This window comes from Orbicella franksi, chromosome 3 (genome assembly GCF_964199315.1).
Source record: "Orbicella franksi chromosome 3, jaOrbFran1.1, whole genome shotgun sequence".
Classification (NCBI taxonomy): Eukaryota; Metazoa; Cnidaria; class Anthozoa; order Scleractinia; family Merulinidae; genus Orbicella; species Orbicella franksi.
The window spans coordinates 21,374,222-21,389,011 of NC_138147.1; the positions used below are offsets into that span (position 1 = coordinate 21,374,222).

The 14,790-nt window shown below is 40.2% G+C and overlaps 2 protein-coding genes across 3 annotated transcripts in view; one reads left to right on the forward strand and one right to left on the reverse strand.

The window, feature by feature from the left end:
* The window catches only part of LOC145482719 (protein CFDP2-like), a 67,687-nt gene extending 59,502 nt beyond the window's left edge, over positions 1-8,185 (reverse strand). The window contains exons 1-2 of one of the 2 annotated variants that reach the window (XM_081461360.1): positions 4,209-8,185; positions 2,649-4,133 (exon numbers count right to left, since the gene is read on the reverse strand). In XM_081461360.1, the coding sequence (XP_081317486.1) occupies positions 6,271-7,074 (804 nt within the window). In that variant the 5' untranslated portion in view covers positions 7,075-8,185 and the 3' untranslated portion in view covers positions 2,649-4,133; positions 4,209-6,270. Of the gene's footprint in view, positions 1-2,648; positions 4,134-4,208 lie in introns of those variants that run through there. The other variant, XM_081461361.1, reaches the window with a different exon arrangement.
* Positions 1-14,790, forward strand: part of LOC145482657 (5'-3' exoribonuclease 1-like) — a 252,391-nt gene that overhangs the window by 117,876 nt on the left and 119,725 nt on the right. The window contains exons 23-24 of the mRNA XM_081461264.1: positions 8,193-8,267; positions 9,912-9,999. Of these exons, the coding sequence (XP_081317390.1) occupies positions 8,193-8,267; positions 9,912-9,999 (163 nt within the window). The remainder of the gene's footprint in view (positions 1-8,192; positions 8,268-9,911; positions 10,000-14,790) is intronic.

Genomic DNA, 14,790 nt, shown 5'->3' on the forward strand with positions numbered 1-14,790 from the left:
TCAACTCCCTTGAATTCCTTGTTCGACTCGTTATGACTTCCAAAGAGATTTTACGCTTTTACATCTTCCCAGAAGGTTTTTGCCAATAAGTTTCAGTCAAACAAGTGTCTACAGGGCTTGAAATTGCAACTGATAGTCCAACAGATTCAATCAAGTGCACACAAAAAAAAGTTAAATGGAAGTAAAATTTGAAATCTCTTTTCCAACGTGGAAAGTGGTGTAAAAAGTTAAAGTCAAGCCCTGAATGATGTAACTTTGTTATTTAGAGTCTGATTGTGTTACTTCTACAGTTTTATTTATTGTCTGTGGCTTCTTTATTCTTGTCTTACTAACATGTAAGTATGGTCAGGTGAGGAAGCAGTTGCACTGTCCTTTGGCTTTTAAGGTGCGCAGGTGTGATCACACAGTATGTTTTAGGTGCACAACCAAAAATCTAGTTGCACATGCCACCAGTTGGTCATTAACTTTGAGCCCTGACAACTTGTTATATGGACCTAACTGTGAGTGCTGTGCCAAAAATGGAAATGACAGCTCAAATAACTCAAATAAAAATTTGATTTGAGTTATTTGAGCTGATAACCATTTTATGGTTGTTAAAATGTCTGGTTAATTTGTTAATCAGGGCGAGTGTTAATAGCAGCTTGTAATTGTTAGTTCAAAAAGCTCAGTTAAATTTTGTGTTAAAATTTCCAACTCATTTACATGTATTGGTTGGGATAAATACTATTCTCAATTGTCTGGGCACATGTCATGCAGTGGTGACGTACACTTTAGATGCTGCAATAGGCTTAATTCAAGTCAGGAAAAAGTTGGCTTATATCTGTCATCATTGTGCTACTGTGTTGGTGAACAGCTTTTGTTGATGAGGTTCTAGAAACTTGGGTGACTTTAATTTTTCAGTTCATTGAACAGAAGACTGGAAAACAGCAGACATAATGCCAATTTACAAGTCATATGAGATAAAGATGGCAGAAAACTATTGTCCTGTTTCACTGACCAGTATTATTGTGAAGACCCTGGAAAATCTGGTTCATATCCATATTGTGAGGTTTTTGAGAGACCACAGTCTTTTGAGTGGCAATCAACATTGCTTTAGGTGGCTGCTCCAACTTCTTCATGACTGGTTGAGGTTCAACCATTTAGATAAGCCAAGTTCAGTAGATGTTGTATTCTTAGACTGCCAAATTGTTTGCCAGTGTCTCATCCTCATCTCCTTTACAAACTTAATCAATATGGAATTAAGGGACAGCCACTTTGCTGGATAAGGTATTGCCTTACCATTTGAAAACACTGAGTGGTAATTGCAGGTCATTTACCAGCCTGGTTAAACAGGACATATGGTGTTCCTGAGGGAAGCATCCTTGGCCCATTATTGTTCCTAGTTTACATTAATGATCCCCCACTTGGTTGCTTGTAAGTCAGATTTGTTTGCTGATGATACAGTTCTTTACTGACATATAACGTTGTTACCAAACTGTGTGCAGTTTGAAGGGGACTTAAGATTGGCCTCAGATTGGAGAAAGAAATGGCTTGTAACCATGTCACTAGAAAGGAAGATCTTTTACCCCACCAGTATTCTCTTTACAACACTTTATTTCCATCAATTGATCATCACAAGCATCTGGGGGTTTGGCTGGAGTCATCATTATCCTAGAGCCTCGACATTAGCACCATTTGTGCCAAAGCCAACAGGGTTTTGTACCTAATAAGGCTTATGTAAACTGTAAAGTGGTGGCTTACTTGTATTTTGGTGACAACAGGACTGATTTAAACTGTTGTATTTGATGTTGCTTCTAATCTTGGATATCATGTTTATCTTTGTCCTGTTAAGCCAGAGACCTAGCAAAATAAGGTTCCTTAATAGTGGTTTTCAATGGAAATTGTTTTTATGAATTCTTGCACAACGACAAAAATCAGATACTGATTGCTGATTGCAATTTCAGTTGATTAGTCTGAGCGATACAAGCTTCTTTGATGTTGCATTTATCTCTTGTTTTGCATTCTTCTCTAAAGATTTTCAAGCAAAAGAGAGACTACTTGCAGTCTATGCAAAGGAGGGCTTCACAACTAATTTGTCACCCAAAGAGGGCATACATGTATGTGGAAAAACAGGAGGAATTGAAATAAAATTCCTTAGAGCTGAGCTGTAAATATCTAAGCCTCATACAAATGTACAAGGTTATATTTTGGGTTTTCAAAATAGACATCTCCAAGTTTTATAACATAATAGGTTCATTAAGAACTAGAACTTAAGACCAATGGTCTTTCATACTGATTATTTTAGGAAATCATTTTTAATCATTACAGTATTGTGCAAAAGTAATGCAAGCAATAATGTACAAATTTTGTTCTTTGTTGAGTGGAATTCCGTGGCCTGTTGAGTGATAATTTGCTGGGGCAAACAGCGTTAATTCTTGGAATTTTTGATAAGTAAATGAAAGTTTGCAAGCACTAAGATATTTTGCCAGTCAATACACTAATTTTTGCAAAGCACTGAATGGCAGTTCACCAGCGTTTGCGCAATTTGCAACTGATATGAACAAACTGTCATAACTTACATGAGATAAATTTTGAGTCATGTGTTTGTCTGTAAATGTATTCCAGAGAACATGGTTTAAAGTCACTGATCACCAATAAAGAGGATAACTAATATGGTACTTGAATCTTATACCTACAATTTGCAAAAGGTTTTCAAGCAGGTTCATTCTTTTGAGTTCAGTTTCCTATGCAGAGCATCAGAATGTACTTACCATATGATGAAGACAGTGAGCTCAGCTCATTCTACAAACAAAACAGGAACATTTCCAGTTCTGGGTATTATTTTAAGCTGTTAAAGCAAACAGTCACAAACAACTTATGAGGAACTTTTAATCAAAATATAATTTTCTAGCTATCCTATCCTGGGCTTATGCCACGTGTTTCAATTGTCCATTGACTCATGATTCCTGTGTTTTGCAAAGTGACATCAATATGTATCATACACCGATACAGTCTAAAGCACTAATGTGTGAGGGTTTGTTGATATTCCTATTGGTTATTTTGGAAAATTTCTGTCAAGTTTGATGTCCAAAAATACAGCGACACGTTTTACGACGAAGGCCATTGCAGGAGATCAATTTTGAAAAACGCAAATCCCCCACACGGTTTTGATGATTGATGCCTTGTGAATGATATAATGCAGTAGCTTTGTTGATGCGGTCGAGTTTGATACCTGATAAATTCACTCAATGGAACATCGGTCGTTTCGTGCTTTTAGGTCGCGCTCGCCTTATGATTAAAAAAAATTGAGGCAAAACAATTTTTATCAAATAGAGCATTCTATAACCTTTGCATTGATATATAATTTGTAGTGGTTGTCTTTAAGACAGCGCGGTAATATTTCTTTTGCTAAGGACACCTGCGAAGGTTTTCGGTAACCTTAATAAAAATCAAGCTCATTATAATTATTAACCGTGCAGCCATGGGCCGAGCACGGTTCATGGTTTACCCATGGTTTTTTTTTTCGATTTGTAGGCGACCAGACCCGAGCTTCCACTCAGCCAAATTTTGAGTCACGCAACCTGTGATGTTTACTCGCCAAAAGCTGTTGAAACATTCATAAATCTCATCTCCGATACTGACTTTCGCCAGAAAAAAAATTAAAAACCCAGCGCTCGTCAAAAATTATATTTTTTCAGCAGAAATTTTGCTGGGAACATATACATATTTATATTCGTTTGAATCATCGATGAAATGACCTTTTCCGGATATATTTTCCTTCGGGGTCAACAAAAACCTCCGGTTACAAAATCATGATGAACCCACATGTTGCAAAAAAATCTCTTCAAAACCCTGATTTTGAAGCGATATATCACTTAAGCGTTAATAGCTACCACACAGCAGGCAGTAAATCTACTCCTTAACAATCCAGCTTTATCGTGTTAAAATTTCAGCGAAATCAAACAAAACCAGAATTAATTAGAATTTTTTCGTGGCCTCACTCCCCAGACTTGTCCTAACAAAGGAAGCCACGGTCGCCCATAGCAACCAAAAAACACGAACATAACAAAGCCGACGTTTCAGCCAAAAAACTCCAGAATTATCGTCTGAGAGCTTAAACTTGAATGGGAACATCTTTTTCGCACTTTTTTCAACTGATTTAGACGAAAGACTGGCCTCGGCGGACTACAAAAAAGACCAAGAGAAAAAACAGAACAAGACAGCAGAACAAACCGATAATATTTCATCGCGTGGCTTTTGGCACAAAAACGAAAATACAGCTTACTTCTGGATAAATTCAGCCTTAGAGGTCAGCAACTGGTCCCATATTACTTTCTGTATCCTTACAAATGTCCTGATTTCCATCTCCGAAAGATTTTGCCCCAATTTTGAGCAAATAAACATTTCGCCGACGGCAACCGCCATTACGGTGGCTTGCATACTAAATTAGCTAACCTAACAAAATTCTCCCGAGGGGGGGATATGACAAATTTGGTGAGAATCGAAAGTAACGACAATTTTCTGTCACGTTTTCAATCTGTGGTCACTGGAGTGACCAAAATCGATACATCGGTCGGGATGGGTTTTTTTTTATATGACTTGTGTGACTACTTTGCTAGCCCTTTACTCGTGGAAAACACCAATTAAATTTAATCATGACTTTTAAGAAAGAAAGCTGTTGTTAATAGTGTTATTATTGTGTCTTTCATATCGTTCATGCCCATACATATCCCGAAGAAAGTTCTAGATTAAGACCATTACGTCATCGGAGATTTGTCAACGGCTACCACTGATGGTGCAATAATACAGTTTGTGTTGATCAAGTGATGTGATGTCTACAGTAAGAAAAGAATCATCAATGCTTTGGAATGTGCACTGCATTCCGACGGTAGTGCTAAGCGAACACTTAAATTTTAAAAGCGCGGTTATAAGATCTAACAGATCTTCTTGTTTACCTATAAAGTACACAAAGTGTTGTGTACCAAGCGCATTCAGTTTTTGTTATTAGAAGTTCAATTCAAAACAGGTCAAGTGTTTCACCTAATTGAGCTTAATGTTTATATGAGATTATAAATAATCAATAATCAGAGTTAATTGGCACCTACCCTCCGTTTTGAATATTGCTTATCGACGGCATGTACTAAAACCTGAAACAACAAAACGAAACGAGCAAAATGAAACCACCGAAACTAAACCACCTAAACAAGCGAAATGACCGAAACGAGTAAAATAGTACGTAAATAAATAAAAAAGTTAAAAAAAGCCTTGATCTCTAGCACGTTACTATGGCAGCTGGATCTCATACCCAGATCCTGCTCTTAAGCCACATGTGTGACATCGTGACATCACAAACCTGAAAGGTGGATGAGCACAAGCGTGTCAAGCAGGAAGACATCAAGAAAAAGGTGGGTATTTTCACATTTTGAATGGTATTCTAGCTGAAACAAGAAATCTAGTTTCAAAGACAGGTTTTTTGGTCATATCGTAGATTCTTAGACAGTGCGAATCGAATGGTCTTTTCAAGAACAACTTTGCAGCATTCTTCGTGCGAACCAGGACTTTCTGTAATATATATCTCTAAAGAAAAACAAGGGCAACTTGAGAGGCTAACGTCAGGCCTTCGTGACTCGTGCAGTTCTCAAAGTAATTTCTCATTAGGCGCTCAGCTTCACGGATACTCTTGAGATTGTGTTTCCGTACATCCCGGGCTCGGCGTTGTCGATTCACCTTACTTACTTACTTAATCCTCTTCGTTCCTAAGTGGAACATAGGTCCTCAACTAGCGCGCGCCACCTAACCCTATTTTGTGTAGTGCCTTTTGCCTCATTCCACGTAACATGCTTCGCCGCCAACTCTGCCATTCTCGTGCATCTCCAGCTGTTTTGGGGTCTCCCTCTCTTTCGCTTCCCCTGTGGGTTCCACTCTAGTGCCCTCTTGACTACGTGTCCATCTGGTTTCCTCAGTGTGTGGCCGATCCAGCCCCAAGCTCTCTGTCTTATCTCTTCCTCTATCGGTCGTTGCCCTGTTTGACTCCAAAGGTCCTTGTTGCTGATTTTTCTAGGCCACCAAATCCGCAAGATGTTCCTCAGGCTCTTACTGATAAACACTTGCAACTTCTGCTCCAATCCCTTGGTCAGCCTTCAAGTTTCAGAACCATACAAGAGCACCGCCTTCACATTTGTCCCAAAGACTCTCAGCTTGGTCTTGGTTGTTAGTGCCGTGGATCGCCATATTGGTCTCAGCATCGCAAATGCCTGTCTTGCCTTTCCAATTCGTGCCTGAATGTCCTCATCAGTGCCATTCATCATCCACTGACAGTTCCTCCTCCTCCATCAACTGCTGCAGACCCTCAAATCTGTTATGCAGTGCTAGCTTGAATGCGTTCCTAACCTCCAGATCTTTCAGCTTGCTGACCTCAAAACGCACTCGGCCACTATCCCCCTTTCTCACTTTGGCAATCCTTAGCCTGACTTTTGCCATCAACAGGTGGTGGTCTGACCCAACGTCTGCTCCACGCATCGCGCGAACGTCCTGCAGTGAGCTCCTCCATCTCTTGCTAAATGCCAGGTGGTCGATCTGATTCACAATACCACCATCAGGAGACCTCCATGTCCGCTTGTGACACTCCTTATGGGGGAACAGCATTCCACCGATTACCAGTTCATTTGCCTGACAGAAGTCCGCCCATCTCTCACCATTTTCATTCATCTCAGCTCTTGCTCCATGTTTACCCATCACCTCCTCTCTGCCTGTGTTATCCATTCCCATCTTAGCATTCATATCTCCCATGACGATCTTCACATCTCTACATGGCACCTGCTCCAAAACCATCTGTAGCTGGTCGTAGAAATCATCCTTCACCTCCTCCGTTGCCTCATTTGTTGGGGCATAGCATTGCAAGATGGTAACCTTCTGCCACCTCGAGTTGAACCGGGCTCTGATTATCCTCTCAGACACTGGCTCCCATTCCAGCAGACATTGTGCAGCTTCTTTGGACAGAATAAAGCCAACTCCTCTCTCATGATTTTCACCTTCATTCCTGAGTATAGCACAGTTTCGCCTGTAGCTACCCTCAACTTCCCACAAGAGTTCCATCTCATTTCACTTACTGCTAGAATACTAATACCATACCTCTGCATCTCCTTGATCACCTGTGCGCACTTACCAGTCTCAAACATTGTCCTAACATTCCATTGCCCGATCTTCACACACGATTTTGGCGACAGCAATTTCGTCGGCGGTTTATGCGTCATTCGCTGCTTCGCATGTTGTTCCAACCGGGTGTTAACATCTTTTACCCCTGCTTCCCGATAGGGTGCAGTGGTAGTTCTAGCTTCGGTTTCTGTAATAAATAGCATTTTCTGGGAGCGGGTTATCAGCCCGCCACCCAACCCCCAACCTGGAGGACCAGGGGCTGTTCTTCGTCTGGCCTCTACCCTTCGACCAATCCGGCATGGTTAGACCTGCCAGGGAACAAAGTCCCCGCCGGCACAGCTTTCCGGGTCATGAAGACACACAAGCTTCACCACCACGGCAAGGTGTCAGCCCAAGGTGAAGTGTTGATTCACCACTGCCTAAGAATCCACGATACGACCAGGAAACCTTTCTTTGAAATTACATTTTAGCTAGAATGCCACTCAAAATGTGAAAAATACTTACCTTTTTCTCAATGTCTTTGTTGTCGTCGTCGACACCCTTGCACTTATCCATCTTTCAGGTTTGAGATGTAACGATGTCACACATGTGGATCAGGGTACGAGATCAGGCTGCCATAGTAACTAGCCAGAGATCAAGGCTGGTTTTTTTTTTAACTTATTCATTTATTTACTTATTATTTTACTCGTTTCGGTCATTTCGCTAGTTTTGTTGTTTTCGTTTCAGTGGTTTCGTTTCGCTCGTTTAGGTGGCTTGGTTTTGGTCATTTCGTTTTGTTGTTTCGGGTTTTAGTACATGCCCTTATCGACAAGTTAATTGTAAATTAATTTTATTTATAATTGACCAAGCTTGTCATATGGATTATATGAACATGTCTATTTGGAATTATCACAAGTTGGCTTAAAGAGTCTGATTATTGATTAATTCTCAAAGTAATAAAGAAGAAAAATGAAGAAGAAAATGCTAAAAAATACCTGTGAACTGCCCTTTAAAGAGAACTGCACCCAGTAGAGATGAGCAGTAATTACAATTGTTTGTTGTTTTGTGTTCTTTTTCAGTCATTTAGAAAGAAGAGGAATAGAACTTGGAGAAACAACTGTTATGATAGAAGCTTGTACAATTAGAGGAAAGAGGTTTGGGATTTTCCTCCTTTGTATTTTAACTAAGTCAATAGAGAAAGGAGTCATTGAAGAATGAACAAAGGTATTAGTTTCTACAGAAACTGTTGGGTTGTGTTAGCAGGCAAGTGAAACACTAAGCTGGTTATCACACTGAAGTTGATAAACTCAAGTAACCACTGTAGTGAGTTTGTGAAGGTGATGCTCAGTGTTTTACTCCTTTGCTCTGACAAAGGGCTAATACTTTCAAAGAAACATCAGCTTCATGTATTTAAGCAATAGACCACACTTTTATGGGTTTACAGGGGTAATAACCCACGGGGATTTTGGGAGATCACAAGAAAAGCTTGTAAATCACGAGCCGTTAGGCCATTAAGCTTTAGCTTTAATTCAAGTTCATTAAACTTGATTTGGTTGTGGTAGGAAAATTTTGCTTTCATTTTAGTGGCGTACTTGGAAGCATAGTTGATTACATCAATGTTAATTTCACCTCACGTGTGGCATGTAAGCCATGCCTTTCATGATGTGCAGAACATGTGTGCACGAACAGAAGAAGGCACTGTCCTTAAGCAGCCACCCCTTATTAAGCAGCCACTTATTGAAGTCCCAAAATTTGTCAGTGAAAATTTAATGCTGCAACGAAAACCCCTTGGTAACTGGCCACATCTATAAGACAGCTGCAGCCACCTTTTACCCATCCCAATTGGGGTTTTCCTATTGTCTTTATCAATTGATGCTTCTATCATGGTATCCAAAAATTGCTCAATTATTGATGAACATGATGTTATCATTCTTGTGACACAATACAGCTGTGGGTTACCATAGCAACAGTATGACTTGCTAAAACACCTTTAATTATAGCTTTAATTCAAAACTGGCTCAGTGGATTTTCTTTATATTACAAAATGTTGTTTAGCAGGATGAGACACAACATTTTGCAAAGTTTTAAAAATATCTGTACATTGGGTTCAGAGCCATTTACATGTAGAGTAATTTAATGCCTGCCAGTGTGAGGATATATCATGCCAGCCACAGAGAATTTTCCTTGGATTTGAAAACACATTTTGTTTTTCACTATTGGATGCAGCGTGGCCAATTGGTTTAGGGCATTGGTGTTGTAATCCAGAGGTCCCGGGTTCAAGGCCTCCACCCTGCCCCTAGCGGGATTTGTTTCTTGGTAGTCCCAAGTTCAAATCCTTGGTCACGCTTTGTAAATAGCCAACTGGTCTGCCTCCTGCCAGTTGGGATTTTTAACTATGTTACTTTTATTTGAAATATTTGTTTCCTTTGTTTCTGTTGTATGTCTGTAAACTAGCTAAGCTCAGTGTTTGTATAGCTAAGTGCATGACCACTAAAAATGAGATTTACAGTTACTTTACATTTACTACCAATCTTGAAGACAGTTTCAGAAAGCCTTTGTTTGGTTGTATTGGACTGACGTGATCTAAAAAATTCTGATACAGCCTCACATGGTGTTATGTGGGTTACACACATTGTATTGTTGCCTGTGCAATTTTACCAAGAGCAGTATAATGTAGCAGGCATTTCACCAGCATATCTGTGTTGAAAGGATCAGATTTCTTATTATTACCCAATGAGGCATTACTGGCAAGGATAAAATTATTGTCTGTTAAAACCTGAGTCTTTCCATTACTCTAGATATGTATGTGGAGCTAAAGGTCTGGTCACTATGGAAAATGAATGGTCACCCATGCTGGTCTGTTATCCTTACCAGTTGACTGTAAAGGTATGTGTAATGTTTCAAAGTTACTTCATGTTTTTCCACATGACCCCAGAGGATTACATGTTTTAAAGTGCAATTATGTAAAGCAGTTTGGAAATTGACTATTACCATAAATGTAAAGAGTAAATTCTAACAATTTACACCAGTACTTTAACGGATAAATCTAACACACTTACAACAAAATGGCTGACCAAAAATGCGAACAGACACAAAGTGAGTCCTGCACACAACTGAACTAACCAAGTACTGCTGACTGGTTCTGGTGTAACTTCTCTTTTATCCTACTGGAAAGGACTAACAGATATCCTAAATGGAATACTTAAGGTAACATGATAATCTGGATGTAAATGGAGAAAATTTCTGTCCCTCTTACGGGAAGACTGTCTAGGGACCAATGGATAACCTATCTAATAAAATTTTTTAGAATTGCGATTATCTTTGACATCAGGAACACTCAATATCCATTTCATCAGTTGGCAAGAGTCTCATCTTCATCGACAGACATAAGGCCCATTAGATAGGAAACACTACATATGTTAATATGTTAGAAGTCTGTGGTGTAATCATGGTAATGTATGAAGCATCAATGTTCGCTGTTGACCATCTCAGTTGGTTAGTGCCTTCGGCTCTAGCAACCTGCGACTCTTTAGCCTGGTGGGGAGGGGAATCCTTGTGGTCATTGAAATTTGGCTTGGGAGAGAAGTGACCTTGTGGGTTGGGTGTATGGTGATCAGTGGAACAAGAGACTGCCTTCAGAATGTCTGGTGAAACAGTGGGGTTGGTTTGGTGTTGAATGGGTTCCTCTTCGTCCTCACAGGAGTCATCTAACATTCCAGGACTGTAGCCATCAGAACTCCAAGTACTCAGTAGCAATCTAATTTTCGTATGCAATAGGAAGTGCTGCACAATTGGGAGCCATCAAATTTCCATACATTGCTAATACAGAGGGTGCCATCCATAGTGGTCACTAGGTAACGATCCCTGGCCTGTAATTTGTTTCTGTCCAGGAAAATGTACACAAGTCCTCCATGTTCAATGTTGCAAGTTGGCAGTGGTTAGATCAAGGGGGCCATGCTGTTTGGTTATTAGATCTTGGTCAGACAAGAGGAGTTTGTGATTTGAAGATCGGTCGTGCTGGCAGCACATTTCCCAAGAAGATAATCTGTGGGAGTGGATGTGGGAGTTGAGGCAGGCTGTAGATACTGCAAGGGTAACTTCGGTTGCTGCACCTGTACAGCACTTTCTGCTATGGGGTTCTTGTTAGGATTCTTTGGGTGCCCTGTCTCTAGAATGATTCTGATGTTGTAGCTGCTGATCATCCAGAGATAGGGTCTGTACGAACAATGCTGGGAGGACCATCTACAGGGCGTAACTGAATACAATGTCATGGATTCACCCAACACTCGTATAAGCTGTCAGGAATGCTTTAAAACATCAGCTGCCAAGGATATGCCAATGGCATGTGGTGGCCTTGTATGAAGACTTTTCAATGGGTGCTTGTGGAGTTTGACTTAAAGTAGAACAATGGGTACAACTCTGAGTGACACTCTGGTGACAAGTTTGGGATTTGTATTTTGCCTGCAATACTTGAAACAATGCTGGGGGTCAGTCACAGCTGTGAGGCTGCCAACTTCTGTACACTTGCGGTGTTGGAACAATGCTCAACGGCATACTTGTAGTTGGTTGGTGCCTCATAGGGTAGGGTAACTTAAATGACCTCACCAGGCCAAATGGTAGTATTGGTAGAAGGGGCATGGATAACAATAGTATGATGGGCAGTGGTACTTCCAGCTGTTTGGGCCTGAGATCCATAAAGGTATGTGGTACCATCGCTAAGGATCACTTGGCAGCTGGATGGACGGAGATGTCATTAGCCTCCATGAAGGGTGTTCTACATCAAGGTTCTCTACTACTTGGCCTTCAAACTAGAATTTTCAGCTGCCACATGAGAATGACAGGCATGTTTCTCCAATAACCTTTAAGGGGGAGGAGCTATTTGGTTGGTGAGCAGATTGTAAGCTGGGAGTAACATGCATCCCAAGCATGTGACAAAGGAGTGGCTCATTGTTTTTCTAGCAGTCTATGGCTATACGAACCGGGTGACGAGGATGGAAGGTATCAATAAGGAGGATTGACAGGCCTGTATACAGATGGCTGCAGGCTTTAAACCATGATCAAGGTTACTGTACACCTTGTAGTATTCTCTATCGTAGGCACATGCTGCTGTTTCACCATTGTGCCTTAGTGATAAATTTACAATCCTCCTCTGGGAGATGATGGAATTTGCTTGGAAGATGGTTAGAGTGAGAGGGACCAGCCTGTGTGCAAAGAGGACATCATTTTGATTGATGGGATGGCCTCATTCCCCTTCTGATGAAGTTTTGGCAGGGATTGTCCTGCGGTAGTTATAGCGGAGCTCCTGTGTGCCAGCAGAGCCCTATACCTTAGATAATTAATTTTGGTTGTCACATGACTGTCCATTCATTCGTACATGTCTGTGAATCTGTACATATGTGACCTTCTTTGGGAAAACGGACACTAACGCTTTTCCGTTTATATGGTGAAACTGTTTACAATCCGTTTATACCCATTTAAATGGTTCATGCAAGCGTTTAAATGGTTTGCTTATCCGTTTAAAAAAAGTTGCATCCGTTTAACGCTTTAACAGAAACGTTTAAACGGTTTGCTTATCCATTTAAAACAATTCACATCTGTTTAACGCTTTGGCGAAAACGTTTAAACGGTTTGCTTATCCGTTTAAAAAAATTTGCATCCGGTTAACGCTTTAGCGAAAACGTTTCAAGGGTTTGCTTATCCGTTTGATGCCCTAGGGAAAACGTTTAAATGGTTTGCTTATCCGTTTAAAAAAAAAGCCAGCAGCTGTTCAAGGTAACCTTGCAAGCAGAACTATCAAGCTAACGATCGCTCGATACTCACGGAACGTAAACTGCAGGACAACGGTATTTTATTTTAGTTCCAACTTATCCATGTTTATAGAAAGTGAGTAATCGTTGTATCCTTGGACAAATGACGAAAAAAATATCTGTTTGCACAAACGGGCATCGAGAGCCGATGAAGCCATTCATTCCGACCATGATTCTGCCATTGATCTTGTTCAGAACAGTGCACTCTATCTTGAGATAATGCTGTCTTGGTTCCCGTGTCATAGTTTTAAATCGTTCGTCATAGACAATTTATTTAGCTCAAAAATTTAGGTCATTGCTTGGTGGGATTGTGAGGGGTTGCAATCTTTCAGGAGATGTTTATTCTTACCTATTCTGTAACCAGCCAGATCACACAGTCGAACGGCAGGAAGAAGATAAAAATAACGTGCGCGTGCTCATTTGATTGTGATGTCACTTCCTTGCCTGTCCCGTATTGTTATTTTGATTATCGCTCACTGATGAATCACTCACTCAATAAGTTTTTTACGACGACCTCAATCTGTTCTTGCTAATAATTCTATGGAATGGAGAGCTTGATTTGAAAGGGACCGAACACTTTGAAAACAGCGACGACCTTTGTGACCTTCTTTGGGAAACAAAAACAAAACGTGAAAACCAGGTAAAAACCTTCACCATTGAATTCAAACTCCAAGCTCAATCGATTAAAACTTTCGTTATTGTATAATTATTATCTATTGCTTCTGCTGTTTCCTTATTAAAGAAAAACAGTCTTTGTTTTGCATCAGAGGCTTTGTTATTTTAGCAATCAATTGAGAGTACAGAAACCAAACATGCAAAATTTGTTGTGAGTTTGACTGATCGATTACCGCTTAAGCTGGATTGAAAATCTGTTCGAATTCGCCCTGTTTCCTACCCGGCTTATTTTCGTCAACTGAGCAGTTAGCCGTACTTGAGGGCAAGAATAGAACTGTGGAAAGAAGGGCCACATGGAAAATAATATCCCAAAATAATTTCAGTGTACAACTTCATTTATTTCATTAGTAAACGATGGTGTATGTACAATAACTACCTACGTAAGCATCATTTAATTCTCTCACAGCTTAGGCTTGAATTTAATAGAAGGAAAAGTAAATACTTAAGCCAATTTGTTACATAGCATAGCACTGGTCAAGTTCGAAACAATGATTAACTTATGGAACTGGTGCAACTAAATCTTCAGTTCCAGGCTTGCAAAACTGTCTTATTTCACGATGTAAGTAGTTTCTGCGTTCATCACTTAATCCTTCTGGGTTGATCTCCTGCGGAAGAACAGAATCAGGTGGGATCACAGCACCATCCTTCAGTAAGGCACATGCTTGTTCCGGGGATGTCAAATATTCTCAGCAGTAAACAACACCTGGTTCATCCTTGAGACGATGAAGTTGGTTATAACCGATACCATAAAGGTGAATGAACATTTCTTTGCAGATGGAGACGGACTGAAACTGGTAGGTACACCTGGAACTTCTGCTTCTTTTTGTTCCAATGCAGTCGTTGTGGCTGAAGGCTTGAATGTTTGCTAAAATTATCAAGTCGAGCTCTCCACTTGTCAACTCAAGACAGTTATTCAGATTAAATAACACCGCTTCTTCTTTAAATTCTCTGGAGCAGGGACCTCCTTTGGAACCACGCAAACAACCACAGCCATTGAGAAGGAATTTTTTCGCTCTTTCGATCATTTCGTTCGGAGTTTCTTTTCTTTCTATAATATCAACGTCTTCCATAGTTTGTCACTTTCGTAAAATGCACACAAGCAAAAGCATCATTTGTTGTCATGGATATTATGCATTTGTAGGGGAGAAAAAAGTTATTCATATTGTAATTATTACTTAAATGTAGACGCGTGCTT